Source organism: Geospiza fortis, unplaced genomic scaffold (assembly GCF_000277835.1).
Source record: "Geospiza fortis unplaced genomic scaffold, GeoFor_1.0 scaffold78, whole genome shotgun sequence".
In the NCBI taxonomy this organism is placed as follows: domain Eukaryota; kingdom Metazoa; phylum Chordata; class Aves; order Passeriformes; family Thraupidae; genus Geospiza; species Geospiza fortis.
Genome location: NW_005054339.1, coordinates 5,488,240 through 5,504,415, shown reverse-complemented (window position 1 = coordinate 5,504,415; position 16,176 = coordinate 5,488,240). Strand labels below are relative to the sequence as shown.

Here is a 16,176-nt window from a genome sequence, read left to right as displayed (position 1 = left end):
CGAGGCCGGGTCACTGGTGCTTCCCTAGAGCGCCGGGAAAGCCAGGAAATCATCGTACCTGCAAACAGCACGGTGCGGCGCCTCTGGGCACCTCCTGGCCTCAGCAGCATCCCTGCGAGGAGGTGTGTGCCACATGGGACAGCTCAGGCCCTGCTGGGTGCTGGGGGGCTGTCACAGCACGGGCTGCTCCTGGCCTTGCAAGGTGCTCTGCCCCACATTTGGCCTCAGGTGCAGCATGGCTTCAGGGGCCTGGAGGGGCACACAGGAGCAGCCAGGCAGGGCTGTCTGCAGGAGGCCAGGACAGAGCCCAGAGCTGCAGAGCCAGGACACTTGCGGGAGGAACACAGCAGCCCCTGGCACATGTGGGGACAAGCTGCCCATCAGATCCCAAACCCAGCACCATCTCCACTCCCCAAAAGAGTGGGACAAGCACCATGACACCATGGCTGCCCCATCCCTCCTTCCCAACACTGCTGGGAGCAGATGGTACAGAGAGAGATGGGCAAGGCAGCACCACCTTCCCTGCACATGGAATCGGTTCTGCTGCCTAATGTTGAGCTTTTCTGGGAAAAGGCAGTTGCCCAGCTCCCAGCACAGCGCCCAAGGACACAAGGCCAGCTGCAGGTTAACCCAACCCTGGGAGCCCCCCTGGAGAACCTGCAGGAGAAGGCAGCAGCGTGGCATGGGGTGCTGGGGGGGAGGAGGGTGGTAACAGGGGCTCACAGCCACTGCCAAGCAGGGGGGAAGGAAGGCAGAGAGGCAGCATGTGGGCCCAGGGAGCTGGAGCTGTCCCAGGGATGCTGCCAGCTGTGCTGCAAGGAGCTGCTCCTTGCAGGGGCTTTGCACAGCTTGATGGGGCTGGGTATGTTTGTTCTTCCTTTCAGTGACAACAACAGATGCCTCCCTGGCTGCAGGAGCTCAGGATAGCTGTATTCCCAGGAGAGGAGTGTTGCCAAGAGGAATACCTTGGCTATTCCTTGTGAGTCCAAGGAGCCAGTCCTCAGGGGCTTCTAGCCTGACCCCAAGGATGGACATGCTGGACCCCGCTGCTGCACACAGCTCACAGTGGACTGACACTGCCTTCCCAAGACATGGAAATAACCAGTCACTAATGCCTTGTGCTCAGTCCCTCCTGCTGCCAGCCCACAGGCACTGGTTCCACTGGCCCTGGCAGAGCAGCACACCAGCTTGTGCTCACAAGGGACAGCAAGAGACTCACACTCTGGAGCTGCACAAGAAGGAGTTTGCCCACCTCATCTCTCCAAATCCAGATTTCTCACAGCCCCTGTGCCAGGGAAAGCTGTCCCTCTCTCATTCCTCTTTTCCATGATCCTGCTGTCACTTCCCCACTTTGTCTGGGATGCAGGCCTGATGGCTGGGAGGACAGGGTGGTTGCTCAATGCTTTCTGCCTCTTTTCAAGTATTTCACAACCTGCATCAACCCCCCCAAAAACTACCTGCAGCTCTGTATAAATTTCTGGCAGGACTCATGAAAGAGCCCCTGTCCCACTCTCCTGGGGCTTGGCTGCTGCTTGCACAAGGGGATCTGGCAGAGCCCTGGGAGCAGCACCCACAGCTGGAGGGCAGCTGGGACGTGCAGCCCAGCCAGGACCTGCAGGCAGTGCAGCCCAGGGAGGGGATGGCACAGCTCACGCCCGGGTGTGGCAGGGGCCTTGCCTGGGACTGGCAGGGGCTCAGCAAGGGGTTCTTACCCCTGGAGAGTCTGGGCCACGCTGCAGCCTCTGGGTAAGGGGCTTTTGCAGGCCTTGGGCACTGATAAAGGCACGTGGATGGCACAAAGCTCTTTACCCACACTTGCCCATAGCTAACAGTGCTGGATCCCCAGCAGCTGCAGGATACTGCCCTGGATGTTTCACACACGGCCGATGATCCATGGGAAGGAGGGTCAAGGTCTGTTTGTCAGTCTGTTGGGGTGCTGAGGAAACTGCAGGGAGCCAGCACCCAGGGAATCAACGCTGCAGGAAGGGTCAGCTCACCCCTACGTGTGGGGCAGCAGCCAGGCTGCAGGGGAAGCTGCTCCAGAGGGATTAATGCCGTTCACGAGACCAGACTTGTCCTGTGTCTCTCCCCCGCGAGGCTGTGCCATCGCTCCTTCAGCTCCTTGGCTGGGTGCCCGACTCCAGAAGAAAGGAATAAAAAGGACGAAGTACCCGCCCTGCCCTGCCGGGTGAATCGCTGTCTGTCACCATGGGAACTCCTCCCTCCCCAGACCTCCCCTGGATGATTTCACATCTCGCGGAGCAGGAGGGCGTCACCAGGATGGCACAGGGAGGGTGGACATGTCCGTCCCACACGAGGACCCCACAGCTGTGGGGCAGGTGCTGGGGGCTCCAGGAGAAGGCTGAGCAGCACAGGTGGGGGTCCCAATGGCCATGGGGGTATGATCTGTATCCACACAGTGCACCCCCAGAGCAGTGACAACTTAAGGGCTCTCAGGTCCTTGCAGAAACCACGTCACCAGCACTTCTGCACCCCTCTGTGTGGCCACCAAGAAGGGAAGAGCACAGCATCCTGTCTCTGCCCCCTCACCACCTTCAGGACTCACCTTGAACCATGAGGATCTCACCCTCCATCCCCCTCGGCAGGGCTGGGGCAAGGTCACCTGTGAGTCAGTGCTGCGCGTGCGAGGCAGGAACAGGAGATGCTTGTGTTCCCACGTCATCGGGGCTCCTGCCAAGTGCTGCACATCTGGAACAGCAGTAAACAAAGCAGGGGAAGCTGCAGAACCAGAGTGGACAGCAGCCAGGGGCAGCAGGGACCTCCAGCCTCACAGCAGCCGGCGGGGGGAAGGGGTGCAAAAAGCAGAACCGCCACGTGGAGTTGGGATGCCCAAGACTCAAGCACACTCACCTGCCACCTCCTGCCCCTGACAGCCTCTTGCAGTGCCAGGGCATCCTCTGTGCCAGGGGAGCAGAGGCAGGAACTTGCCACAGACAAATGCTGCTCCAGCTCCTAGAGCCGCTCTGCACCAAGTTCCTGTGAGAGACCCCCTGGCACGGGCAGTTATCCCTACCTGGAAATCCCACCCTCCATGTTCCATGGGTAGCACTGAGCCTGTTCCTCCATCACTCCCAGCTTTGCTCAAGAGTGACATGACGTGAATGGGGGCCATGGGTTTGGTACACAGGAATCTGCACAATGCTGAGCCCTACAGTGCACCCCGATAAACTCAGAGTGCACTTTCCTGAAGCTGAAGTACATCCACTGCTAAATCTTGAAGCAACATCACTGTAGTTCCTTAGATTAAACATTCAAATGAGGAAGAAAAAAATCCCCTCCAGAAGAGCCAACTCATTCTTCCCTAAATATAACAAATCAAAGATAAGCAGCACGTTCCCTTTAGAGCATTATCCAAGTGCCTACTCGGAATAAAAGTCACATGCAAAGCAGAAAGCAGTGCACAGTACTGGGGCTGCTTTACAAAATGCTTTGTACACCTGAATCACTGTGCTGAGGGCAGTGCACGGGGAGCAGCTTTATTTCTGTGCATTGCACCTGGTGTCAGCACCCACCTTAGCACAGTGCCCCAAACCTGAATGCTCCATGTCACACTGCAGGCTCCTGGTGGAACCAGGAACAGCGCTCAGGTATTCAGGCTCCTGTTTCAGTATCTTAAGCCTCGCTCAAACCTTGCTTCAGGCATTTAATCCTGCTTCCTTCGTTGTCCCCATGCTGTCCCTGCTGTGCAGCTCTCACACTACAGCAGGATATGGAGCCTTAAATAACCCCAGACCATGGCAGAGGCTCAGCAGTGGATGATGGGACACTGAGCAGCAGCAGTGGCTCCAGGGCTCCTGGCAGGTGATCCAGCACAGGTACTGTTGACACCTCTTTGTACAGAAAAAAATCCCTCTTGCCCCCACAGATCAGGGCTGGGAGCTCCCCAGGCTGCCATCCCAGCAGCTCCATTTTCCATTCCTGGGCAGATCCTTCTCCACACCCCACACTTCAAACAGCTTTTCTGGGCATCCCCAGTGATGGTCTGAATGGGCAACAAAGCCAAACCTCAGCCTGGCAGCCCTACTAAAAACCTCACAGCCCCGAGGAAGGAAAATGTATAAGGGGAAAAGACAGGAAAGCAGAGACTTGCATGGAAAAGTGAGAACCATCCAACCTCTTTGGATGACGTGTGGGGTAAAGCAGCTTTTAATGAGGGTGTTCAGGGCTGCAGCTCAGCCCTTCCAGGCACACCAGTGCAGACAAAGGCAGATCCTGCCACCATGCCTCGTGCCTCACAGCAGCCTGGGATGGCTGTTGCTGGCAGTCAGGCCTGGATGGGCCTTTTGTCCACCGCTTTTCCACGCAATGAATACACTAAAAGCTTTACACGAGGCATTTCCTTTCCCAAATAGGAAACAGGATTGCTGGATATGTGTCCAGATACCACTGCTCACTGTTCCTCTCTCCTGGTGAGAGTCTCAGCAGTGAAGTGCAGGAGTCCTGGTCAGGACTACCAAGCACCAGGTACCTCCCTCAGCCTGGCAATCCTGCAGCCCCCTGAGTGACACCACCACAGGGAGAACCCATCCCTTTCCTGGGCAAACCCCACTAGCCAGGGGCTGGATGGGGGAGAAAGCCCCTGGTCACAGCCATGCCAACACCTCACCCTGCACCAGGGGGCTGAGCAGAGCAAGGCTTCAGCAACACAAGACACTACAGAGCTGCTCTGCCTTCTAAACCCCACTCACCTATGGTTCACACTGCCATTTTTCACCAGCCTTGGCAGGACAGCAGGTAGAGAAGCAGGCCCAGAGGGCTGTGGGCTCTCCTCCCAAAAGCTCTCTGGCACCAAGGAGTGGCACAGCTCCAAGCCTCTCATTTCTGTGAAAGACTCCCTGCAGCTCCCTGCTTCCCCAGGACAGGCTTGGCTCAGCACCCATGATGAGTATCAACTGTACTTTCCAGGGTGGGTAATTAGCTCAGGTGAGGCAACTCTTGACAATTGGCTGCTGTGGCCCCTCTCTTGGCAAGCACCCGAATCACAAACAAGCATCTCACATATCAAAGGGGCTGCCTGCTCCACAGGCAGACCCACCCTGTACATCTGCTGGGCCCTGCAGCCCTGCACTGGGGGTACCAGCAGCTCTCCCTGCAGAGACCAGGACAACATGGAGCACTCAGCACAGGGCTCTAGTGAGCACTCACCATTTGCACTGCTAGATTTACATTCCTGGAATAGCTCTGTGTAGTAGAAACAAGCCACTGAAATCCTGTGTCCAGGAAACTGCAGAGCCTTGCACAGGGTGCACACAGTATCCTCCTTTCCAAATCCTCTCCTTTAGCAGCCAACAGATGGAATGCCAAGGTGTCATGGAGTAAAAAACCACAATACCTTGAAAGAGGGCACTTAACCTGGAGAGGGTAAAACCATGCAGAAGAGGAGGGAGCAAAGGCCAATCCATACACCAGGCTAAATTTATCAGCACAGACTAATGGGATCCCAAGTAACCTTCCAAGTAGCAAAATAAAACACTTAAGCCATTGAAAACTAAACTGGTCAAAGAGCCCCACTGAACAATCCTGTATTGTCCATGGAGCCAGGAAACAGATTTATTAGGTCACCCAGGCCATCTCCAGTTACAGTGAACTTGGGATGCTTCTAGGGATGGTTCCAACTCCATCCTCTGGCACTGTCCTTCACTGGGCAGCGGAAACTGCAGGGAGGGAAGGGGAGGGGGAGATGTTCAGCAAAAGATCTTTTCAAGGTTCAGAAAAAGCTGAGATAGGACACTTCTGTCATGCCAGACATTTCCCAGTTTGGATACTCTGGTGGAGGAACAGAAACACCCCCAATACAGCTCCAAAAGCAGGAGACCTGCCAATGAGATTAGAGCTTCAGTTCCTCCAGTATCAAAGCACTCGGCTGCCAAATGCTTAATGTCTCTGCACCAATTCCAGGTTACACTTCCCAAGCCCCTGATAAGGCTCAGAGCATGAGTGACTTTGCCAAGCAGGAACACTTGACTCCTGAATGGGCTTCCCTTTCCCACCTTTTACATCCCCAATTGTTGTTCACCAAGGAAAAAAATAATATGGCAAACCTCTCAATCCTTGAAGCTGGTGAGACGCTCATGTTTCTGGAAGCATGGACTGCCACAGCACACAAACATAACAGGCACTACAAGGCACAGTGCCACCACAACTGCAGCCTGAAAGTGCCAACATCCTGGACACAGCTCAGCCTTAACTCTTAACAGGCACCCAGCAGTCCTCTGCATCCAGTGCCACTCACCAGGGCATGGCTCCTCATCCAGATCAGCCCAGATACTCAGAGTTCTACAAGGAAAAAGCATCTACAAAATCCATTTAAGGCTGCATAAGCCAGCAGCCTAGCAGAGCTGCAGCCTTTGGTCACAAGTTGGTCCTTGCTGAAGTGCTGGGAGCAAGGCTCAGCACAGGCAGTTGCTTTTCCAGAAAAACAGAGCAACTTGGAAGCATCCATTGCTGAGGGGTTTGAATGTGTTCCTAGAATAAACTAGTAGAGAAGAGCCTGAGGAATTAATTACTCAAGGAAAACACACATTCCCAAAGAGATACCTCCAAAGAAGAAAACTTGTAGGAAATGCTAAGCAAGGATCTCTTTCCTTGTATTTCTCACCAACTGCATAACACTTTGGAAAATTAACCAAGAGAGGAAAATATATAGCAATGGAAGATAAAAGAGGATTACAGTCTGATTGCAGTCACAAAACCAAGACAGAACCATTTACTGCTTCCACAAGGCTGGAGGCATAAGTGAGCTTGTTTAGTTGTTCAGCCCTCAGTGCACTTGTAACAAGCCAGAGCTTGTGACAATAGTTAAACCCAAATTGCATCAAGAGCATTTAACAGTTTCAAACTTGCCTAGTATATGCAATGGGCTCAGACACACTGACTCTCTGATCAAGAATCCAGATTCAGCACAAATTATTTAGTACACTGGATTAGTCTCAAGTGTAATGACTAACTCTGAGAAACTTCTACACTATTTTTCAATCTCCCTTGTCAGGGCAGAACCTGGAAATTAAATGAGAACCTCAGAGACATTTATCCCAAAGAGAAAAATCAAACAGGAATACCTTGCAGCTTCCAAGGGTAGCTGTGACAGGCTAGTGCCACCTGGTGGGAAACTTCTCCATCCCCCTTGCTCAGCTTTCTGTTCCATGCTCCAACTTCCCAGAGGCAAGACAACGGAGCAGCAACCAGTTTAACACCAAAAAGGCAGGACTGGGTAGCTCTTCCAACTACTCAGACCTCGAGATTATCTTATGGGTACAGGCCAGTAAGAAGGTTCTCAGTTAATGCCTAGCTGAGCCTGACTGCATCTCTGCTCATTACTGAGCTGATTTACAGATAACCAGGAAGCTTAAGATGAGAGGTAACACACCTCCATATAGAAACATATGGGTTGTTATGACACAGCCCCTCTGGACAGATGTCTGCCTATCAACGGCTCCAGCTCCTCACATCCCATCTCCCCCATCTGGCAGTTTTTACACTGTCTACACACACCACCCAGGAAGAACAGCTGACTACCAGCAGAAGCAACTCCACATAGGATGTATTTATTTTTATACATTTAACACAGAGATTACAGCTGCTTTGAACGGACTCAGCTTGCCCGTGGTGCCCAGGACATTCAGAGCCAGAGGGAACCTGGCACAGTCCACAGCTTCATTATTTCCAATCTGCAGGCAACACATCCTAGAGACGGACCCAGTACATGGCACTGCGGAGGCGGTTGTAATCCAAGAGCTGCTCAATGGGACCTGAGTGAACAGGAGTAAAGTTACTTTCAGACACAGTTAAAAATCCCTGTGCAGTTTCTTATGGTTTTTAAAGCAGATGGTGGCAGAGCAGCCTGTGCTAGCAATCCATAGCAGCTCTGCACAGAACCAAGCAACTACAGCTCAAACTTGCATCAGGAAAACTAGCAGATATCAGCTCCTGACAGAATAAGGTGTTTTCTCACACTGCCCCACAATGCTCAGTACAGCACCAATACAGGGAACCATCAAATACAGGGAACCACCAAGTCATTTCAACTTCCTGCTCAAACACTGTCTCCCTTTTCCAGCCTGTTCCACTTTGAAGGCCAGAGGAAACAGCTGCAAGGAGAAGGGGAATTCTCAACACACAGGAAGGAGGCAGCAGAGCTGAGCTGCTTAGGCAGGTTTTCCGAAAGGAATTTGTCCTTGGCCAGACAGACATGCCAGAGCAGCACAGGAGAATCAGGTCCCTTCACTTCCCTTACATAAACCACCCTGACCCCAGGGTAAGGACACCTGGCAGACGTGCTGGGCCCGCACCCAGCTACAGGACTCCCTGTCTTAGTCACAGCTCCACAGCAGGCAGAGGTGGGAGAACAGCCAGCAGCTCACTGCCACTGCATCTCCATCACCTGCAAGTCTGATCTTGTGGCAAATGTGCCTTGGCACACCTCATGTGCACAGGCAGGAGGGTGTCAGTGAAGAACCAGAGTGGCTTAACGAGTCAGGACAGACACATGAGGGCTGCCTGTAACACTTCCACTCAGCTCTGAGCCCTGCCTTGTTTTTTAAGTGTGTACTGATTGTCACCTACTACTCACCAACTGCTGCAATTGCCGGGCATTTGTCATAGATGTATTTACTGCACACATCTCTCACCATTTTTGCATCAACGGCCTAAAAAAAAGATCCAACAAGCAATTAATGACTCTTCCAGCAGATCTACACTTCTCAAAGCTGCAGCTAACTGTTGCCATTACATATCAAGATCATTAAAAGATACAATCAGACCCTTGGGGCCATCTGCACCAACTGCCCAGCTCTGCCTGCAAGGATGGCTAACGTCCCTACACACTGCATTCTCCTGGGGGTACAGAAGACAAGGCCAAAATCAGAAGTCTTCTAAGGAATAGAGTGGCTGCAGAAATTCCACAAACTAGGTGTGGGACACCACTAGGAAAACTGTTACGGGAATTTCCGGTTGTGACACTTAACACAATTGTGTGCCCTCTTTTTGGGATGGACTGACACCAGTCACAGGGACACAGCATACACTGCGTCTAAGCCAGAGATTCTGACAGTTACACCAGTGTCAGCAGGATAACCACTGGACTGACTCCAGGCAGTCTGATTAAGGGATAAGTTAGCCACATGTTACTGCAGCAAACTAAGGCCAGACAATGCTGACACCAACCATGCTCAGGTATACCAGCCAAAACAAATGGATACCTACAGAAATCCTGGCATCCCACTCCTCCAGAGGGATACGGCGTCCATAGTGCAAGAGATGGCTTCCAATATTCTCACACACTCGTGTGGTACCTGGATGTTGAAGATATTGCATGGTCAGTGCACCAAGAAGCCTTCCAGAATTGCACAGCCTGATCATCAGCCAAAGCACAGAGTAGAAACTCAAAGCATTAAACCCTCTGCTAACAAAGCATAGTCCTAATTCCCACTCTATGCAGCTCCAGCAGGAGCTACACGATACACAGATTTCTTTACTCATCTCCCAAGTGTTAGAGCCAAGGCAGACCAGTTTGAGGGTCTCGGTTCTTAGGTCACCAGCAGTATGTCACTCCTGGGAGCACAAAAGGCTGGGGTCAGCAGCTTTGACAACATGGCAGGAGGAGTGTGGAGCAGGAAAAGGAAGTTTTGCCCAGTGCCTGCCAGCAGAACTGCAATCTTTAGCACAGGTCCTGCTCCCCAGGAGAACCTCAAGCAGAAACCCTCTGAAAGCTGCACAGTGGTCAATCCATCAACCAGAACATACCATCCAGCTGAGCCACCATGGCATTTCGGAGATAGTTCTTGGCTCTTGTCACTTCTGACTCTGTGGTACTGGTGCACAAACGCATCCTGGAGAAGACATGGAAGACGACGAAAGCTCTTAAAGATGTTTGTCTGCTCAGACAGAACATGAATTCCTCCCTTTCCCAGTCTCCTCAAAAATAAGCTGTTATCAACACCGCTTGTCTTGCAGGCTGACATTCATCCTGGATCTCCACAGAGCAGCAGGAGGCAGGAGCTCCAGCACACAGGCAGGGGATTCAGCCAGCAGGATACAGGCTGAGTTACACTCAGAGGTTCAGCGGCCCTGGTGCTGGCTCTGGCTTGCCCAGCAGCACGTGCTGTGCACTGCCCTATCACAGGAGAGGGAAGGCGTGTCAGCCATTCCCATGCATGGCAAGCGTTCAGCAGCCCTGGTGCTGGCTCTGGCTTGCCCAGCAGCACGTGCTGTGCACTGCCCTATCACAGGAGAGGGAAGGCGTGTCAGCCATTCCCATGCATGGCAAGCTGCTATGGAAACTGATGCTCAAAGAACAAGACAGCTCCACAGTCTGTCTGGACTCCAGCTGCTACATCCCTTCTTCTCCTGCCAATGGGCCACGTCTCTGGGGCAAGGGCTCACTCCACCTGCTGCACACAGAATGGCTTGTAGCTCAGATGTAGCCTTGAAGTGGTTCATGGACACAATAAGATGGACAGCCAGAAGGCTCCCAAACACTGGCATGATTCCAGAAGCAGGTCATTCATCAGCCACAAAACAAGAGCCTGAGCAGCAGGAACTCTGCCTGCTTTGCTCAGGCTTAACAAGACAATGGAGATAAATCTCTTGGGCACCTAGGAAAGCCTTGTCTAAGGAATGATCTCACTTGTATATAAAAAGCCTCAAAGCCTTGGTACTAATACTTGAAAGCATGAACAAAAGACCAGAGGAGCCCTAAGGGACTAAAACAGCTCCTCAAAAGCCACATTCTCAGGGATTTACAGAAACCACTTACAGGATCACTTAAATAGAGTGCAAGTTACCAAGAAGTTCATAAAGAGACACAGCTCTCTGTAAACTTTATATGCTCCCCCAGCAGCTCAGTCTCCTACAAGAGGCTCAGATCTTGAACAGCAACTTGTGCCAAAGTTGTACTTACCACTCTCCCTGAGCACAAAACATCATATCATCTACGGAGAGAGGATCAGAAACAAAATGGAAACCGAAGAGGCCGGTGTCAGAGTAGCAGGTGTTGAATGGCTCAAAACTGTGGCAGAGATTATGCTCCACAGCAAGCGTAGCCAGCTTGCTAGACTGATTCTGTAAATAAGAAGATGCTGTCAGCCATTTCATTTTCAGTTTCCTCACAGCTCAAATTCTTTCCCACTGAGCTGTTTTCACAAAGACCATAGACAAAACAGAGTGGAACACTTTGCTGAAGGAGAGTTAATTTAGAGCCTTCATGTGGTCAACAGATGAGAATCACTGCTGGAAAAGCCACAGACAATGGCCTAGGAGTCCATCCAGCAGAACCACTTCCTTTCCCAGCTGCAGATGAAAAGCTGGTATGCACACCACCGCAGGAGTGGAAAAAAATGAGAAGGACAAGGTCTCCCAGCAGCAGGGGTTAGCACAGACATACAGGCCAGACAGATTTCAGACAATAATGGATTCAATACTGAGGTTTTAAACAAGTTCCATTTGCTCTGCAGTGGTAAGACAAGCTTGCATCATGAGACTGTAGAGTATTCTGTCTTGCTTCCATCCCCACCCCCACCGAGTGGTTAGTTGTGAGGGTGGGAACAAGCTGCTGTGAATTCACCAGCTACACCTCTTCCACAAAAGGCTCAGTTCATTTGCCAGCATCACCTCTCAAGAACTGTCCTGGATTAGCCTCGATTACACTTCCATTCTACTTTCCAGGCTCCTAACCCCTTCACAGTTGGAAGCTAACCACAACAGCCTCTCCTAAAGCACAACCACCATAATAAAAAAGCACATTCTCCATAACACTTCACATGAAAAGGCTCCAAGCTCTCCCTGTTGCACTCACAACTCTTACCTTGCCACCTCCAAACGTGCGGTCGTAGCGCCCTATGATAGCATTGGCCACATTGAGGACCACGTTGTCTGGATCAGCCCATCCTGGCCCCTCCACAGCAAGAGCAATATGGGCAAGGGGCAGACCATCATCTCTGGCACGGATCTGGAAAATCATCAAAGAGTGGGGGAGAATTGCATCAACGCTGTGGTCTGCAGCCTGCTCCCATGCCAGGCTGACAAACTGGGACACTTGATGTTATTCCAGTGAAATAAAAGAATCCCAGGCAGAACTGCACACAAACCAGCTGTTCTGATGTGAGTTTTGCAGTAGATCATATGAGCAATAGCCCCACACTCCTAATGGGTTTGGGTCCCATCTAAAACCCAACATGTGGCAATAATCCCCAAGAAGAGAACATGGGAGCACTACCAAGATGGTGCATCATCAGCTTGTCCGACACACATGAACAGACTTTTCCACTGAGAAGCAGCTCTAATTACTTTCCCATTCATTCCACAGCTGGGCAACAGCTGCTCATTTTGATGGAGAACAAAACAAATTTACCTCGCTCCCTGTGAAGCGACAGCGCTTGAGGGAAGGCACAGAATCCCCCTTGGACGTAAAAGGTGGCCCAGTGAAGTGCTGCTTAGCTGCATCTACCAGCTCTTTGTGGGAAATACCTGGCAATGATAAAAAGAGAGATCTCCAGTCTTAAAACAGACTAATTTAACAAAATTATCTGATTTTATATTAGTGATGTGAGACAAGTCTGATCACATAAAAATACTGAGGATTCCTAGGATTACAAGGATCTAGAGCTTACCTCCAGCAGCTGCCAGGACCATTCGAGGTGCCTTGAAGTGAGTATCAACATATGAAGCCAGATCTCCTCGAGTCATCCTCCTGGAAAGAACACAGAGACCAGAACATCAGCATCTCCAACTCTACAGGAATGAGAGGCTTAGAAGAAGCAAGTTCACAGTGCAGAGACAGCAATGATTGTCTTTGCTGCAGGGTAACAATGCTTTTTAGAAGCAAGACTGCACTGTGTACTGTGTTTGCCCTGTGCTCTAATTCTAGAACATAAAGAACAGGAACCAGCAGCTGAGATGGAGAGTTAAATATAGACTTCAATACAGACTGGAGAGTACTGAACCCAGTCACTGAGCTAACACAAGGCCACTGCTCTAATTAGCGCCCCAAGCTCTCTAATTTTTCTAACAAACTGAGAAGTATGGGAGAAGGTTCAACCTGTTTGCATGGGGTGGTTCTAAGGAATGCATGCAGCATTACACTTTCACCAGTGCCAATGGGGGAAACAGAGTCAGGGCACAAGGAGAAGCCCACAGACTCAGACCACCTCCACGTACACACTGTGCAGTCATCACACCCAGGATCAGCAGTCATGCACCGCACAGACAGCATCCCCAGGCTGTGCACCACATCCAGCCTGCTGCTCACTTGATGTTGTCTGTGGTCCCTTCAACGGTGTGGGCCAGCGAAGTCCCCTGGTAAGCAGTGGCATGAAGGTAATCAAAGGTGACATCTGCCAGGTTGCTGTCCATTTCCTTCAACTCCTGAAGGATGACAACACGCTCCTTCTCGATCTGAGAATCCTCCAGCGCACAGTTCTGCACAAGGTCACTCAGAAGCTCTACAGCTGCAACACAATTCCTACATTAGCATCCCACTGCCTGACTGCTACCCAGTGCTGCTGAAAGGAGACACACAGGAGTGAGCAAAAACCATGAGGGGGAGGACATGCAACATAACAGAGCTGAGTGCTACCCATTCCCAAAGCATCTGGGAGGAACAAACCACACTGGTTTAGCAAGAAGGCTCCAAATCAGCTTGCCAAGCACCCTCACCAGCAAAGTGCAGGCTACATCTGCAGAAGGTGAAGTGTATCAGAAGCAGGTTCTCTTCCAGATACACACTGAACCCTCACAGAGAGTTTCTGATGCTTACAACATAGCCCATGTCTACAGTAAGGGCCCTACTCAAATCACTGCCTCTGCTCAAAACTGACCCAGAGAAGGCAGCACGTGGCAGTACAGAGCATGAGGAGCACCTGCAAGAGCTGCACTGAGGACTCCTCACACAGCAGCTCCTGCTGACCTCGGTTGCTAAGCTCCATAAAACAACCACAAACTGGTGAATCCCTCCCATCTTCCCTCCTGGCAAGGCAGTGCAGCCTGACATAACTGGAACTCTTGCTTTAAGCACACATGAACAAACAGCCTTGAAGCACCGCATCACTGCACTGCTCTCTTCAACTACCAACCAGAACCTCCAATTTACTGCTCAGCCTCAACTTCAGTCCCTGGTCTGCAGATAGAAAAGTTGCTTGGGGGTGAGAAACAGAAGCACATGCACTTATTTAACCTCCCAATCAGACTTTGCCCTGGCCATCCTACCTTTGGGCATGTCCTTGGACAAGGCTTTTATGTAGAAAGCAGTTTGTTCACGGGAGGTGTACCCGTTCAGGTGAGCTCCCAGACTCTCCACTTCCTTCTCAAAGGCTGAGCCAGGACGCTTCTTTGTGCCCTAAAGGAAACCAGATAAACTCAGGTATGAAATGAACAAACTTCCCTTTAGGTCAGAATTAAAGCAATGAAAATAACAATAAACACTGTCTTGTGATTCATAAAAACCAAGGGCAGGTGCACAAGACAGGAGATTTAATACTTGGTTTATTTCCTGTAAATAAAAGATGGCTGAGATGTATTTTGAAAGACCAACACAAACTGTCAATAAAGCTTGTGTTTATTGAAACACAATAAAGCTGCCTGAAAAAATAAAGGCTGTCATCATCACTAACCAACACAAACTCAGCACGGAAGGAGACAACCTATGCTGAGACAACAGTGTTTGAAGAGCACATCCCTGGAAGTAAACCAACAACAAGTCCAAACCAAAAATAAACAGGTTTCTAGCTATCCAAGCAGTGACATACAGAAGAAGACAAATAGAAGCAGAAGACTATTTCAAATACAGGGCTCATCTCTTAAAGAGTTAGCCAGATGCTGTAGTTGCCTATGAAGGCACAGGCTGAACTTGAGTCAGCAAGTCCCAGGCTTAGATGTCTTCTGCCCTGTTCAGCAGACACCTGCATAATTTGAAAAGCAAGAATTGTAGCCTCTGAATTTTGCTGGACCAGTAAGAAAAGCAAAGTAAAATAAATGGCAACAGGAAATGCTGCTTTGACCTCTGTGCGCTAACCTGAGGAAAGATGCTTCATAACACAGTGCTCTATGTGTACTATACTTTTTAATTACAACATTTTTTTCTTTTAAGAGGAAAAATCAGCAAAGAGTAAATAAGAGTTATTTTTAATTCATGCATGCTTGCAAGCTGCTACACATTCAATCAATAAGCACCACATAGGCTAGATGCCTTTTTACTTATTTTTATACAGTGTGCAAAGATTCTAGGACTCAGATGACCCGATTTACACCCTCCTTCAACAGCCACAGCCTCCAAAATGAGAGGCCAGTGTATGGGCAGAATATTCAGGGCAGCTGTGTGCAGAGCTGGCACACATCCTCACCTTCAAGGCCATGTGCTCCACAAAGAAAGCAGCCCCGTTGGTCTTCGGGTCTTCATAGCGGCTCCCAGCCTCGATCCACACACCCACCTGGCAGCAAAACCAGCCAGTACCAACATCAGAGAGGAAAACAACCAGCACCCTAATGACACAAACACAACAGCAGCGACAAGAGGTCTGCTCCACAGACATTACACTACAAGAACCAAAATAAGAACAAACTAGCAATTTTCTCTCTCAGCTTCACCACATCAGGCTTTGCCAGAGATAACTTTTACTGCTCACTTACTGCTCACACCAAAACTGTAAAGCTGAGCAAATTTGTAGACCACGAGAACTTGTCTAAAGACAATACAACACCAGTCTGGGTCTCCTGCTGCTATATTAATCCCACCTAGTCACAAAGAGAAGCAGTGGGGTCTGTCCCTTTTGGAAGACCAGCTGCAGGCTAGGCAAGGCTGATTGTTTCAAATAAGCCTGTAACTTGTGTTAAGCTTACCGTGCAGGTTGGGTGATTGGACTCCTCTGAGGCTACACGGAGGCCGTTCTCCAGGGTGGTGACCTGGGTCTCGGGGATATTCTGGAGTGTCTGGGCATAGGTGGCAGCACCTCGGTTCCTCGTCAAAGTCAATAAAGCTGCCTGTAAAAATAAAGGCTGTCATCACTACTAACACACTGTTCCCCCTGGCAGGGCAGGGCCGGGAACTCAGAGGTTTGAAGAGATGGGAAACGCCAAGGCAAAAGCCGCACGAACCGGTCACACCCCAGTAGCGGGGCAGAGAGCCGACAGCGGCTCGGTGGAAAGCCCCGCACTGGGTGACAGTGA

At 50.7% G+C, this 16,176-nt stretch overlaps 1 protein-coding gene across 1 annotated transcript in view; it reads right to left on the bottom strand.

Annotated features, from left to right (window-relative positions):
* Nucleotides 1–7,544: 7,544 nt before the first annotated feature.
* Nucleotides 7,545–16,176, bottom strand: part of LOC102039131 (cytochrome b-c1 complex subunit 1, mitochondrial) — a 9,838-nt gene continuing 1,206 nt past the window's right edge. The window contains exons 2-13 of the mRNA XM_031058249.1: nt 15,850–16,005; nt 15,354–15,440; nt 14,221–14,350; nt 13,265–13,463; nt 12,627–12,706; nt 12,368–12,483; nt 11,822–11,965; nt 10,919–11,079; nt 9,763–9,848; nt 9,223–9,311; nt 8,591–8,666; nt 7,545–7,769 (exon numbers count right to left, since the gene is read on the bottom strand). Of these exons, the coding sequence (XP_030914109.1) occupies nt 7,705–7,769; nt 8,591–8,666; nt 9,223–9,311; nt 9,763–9,848; nt 10,919–11,079; nt 11,822–11,965; nt 12,368–12,483; nt 12,627–12,706; nt 13,265–13,463; nt 14,221–14,350; nt 15,354–15,440; nt 15,850–16,005 (1,389 nt within the window). The 3' untranslated portion in view covers nt 7,545–7,704. The remainder of the gene's footprint in view (nt 7,770–8,590; nt 8,667–9,222; nt 9,312–9,762; nt 9,849–10,918; nt 11,080–11,821; nt 11,966–12,367; nt 12,484–12,626; nt 12,707–13,264; nt 13,464–14,220; nt 14,351–15,353; nt 15,441–15,849; nt 16,006–16,176) is intronic.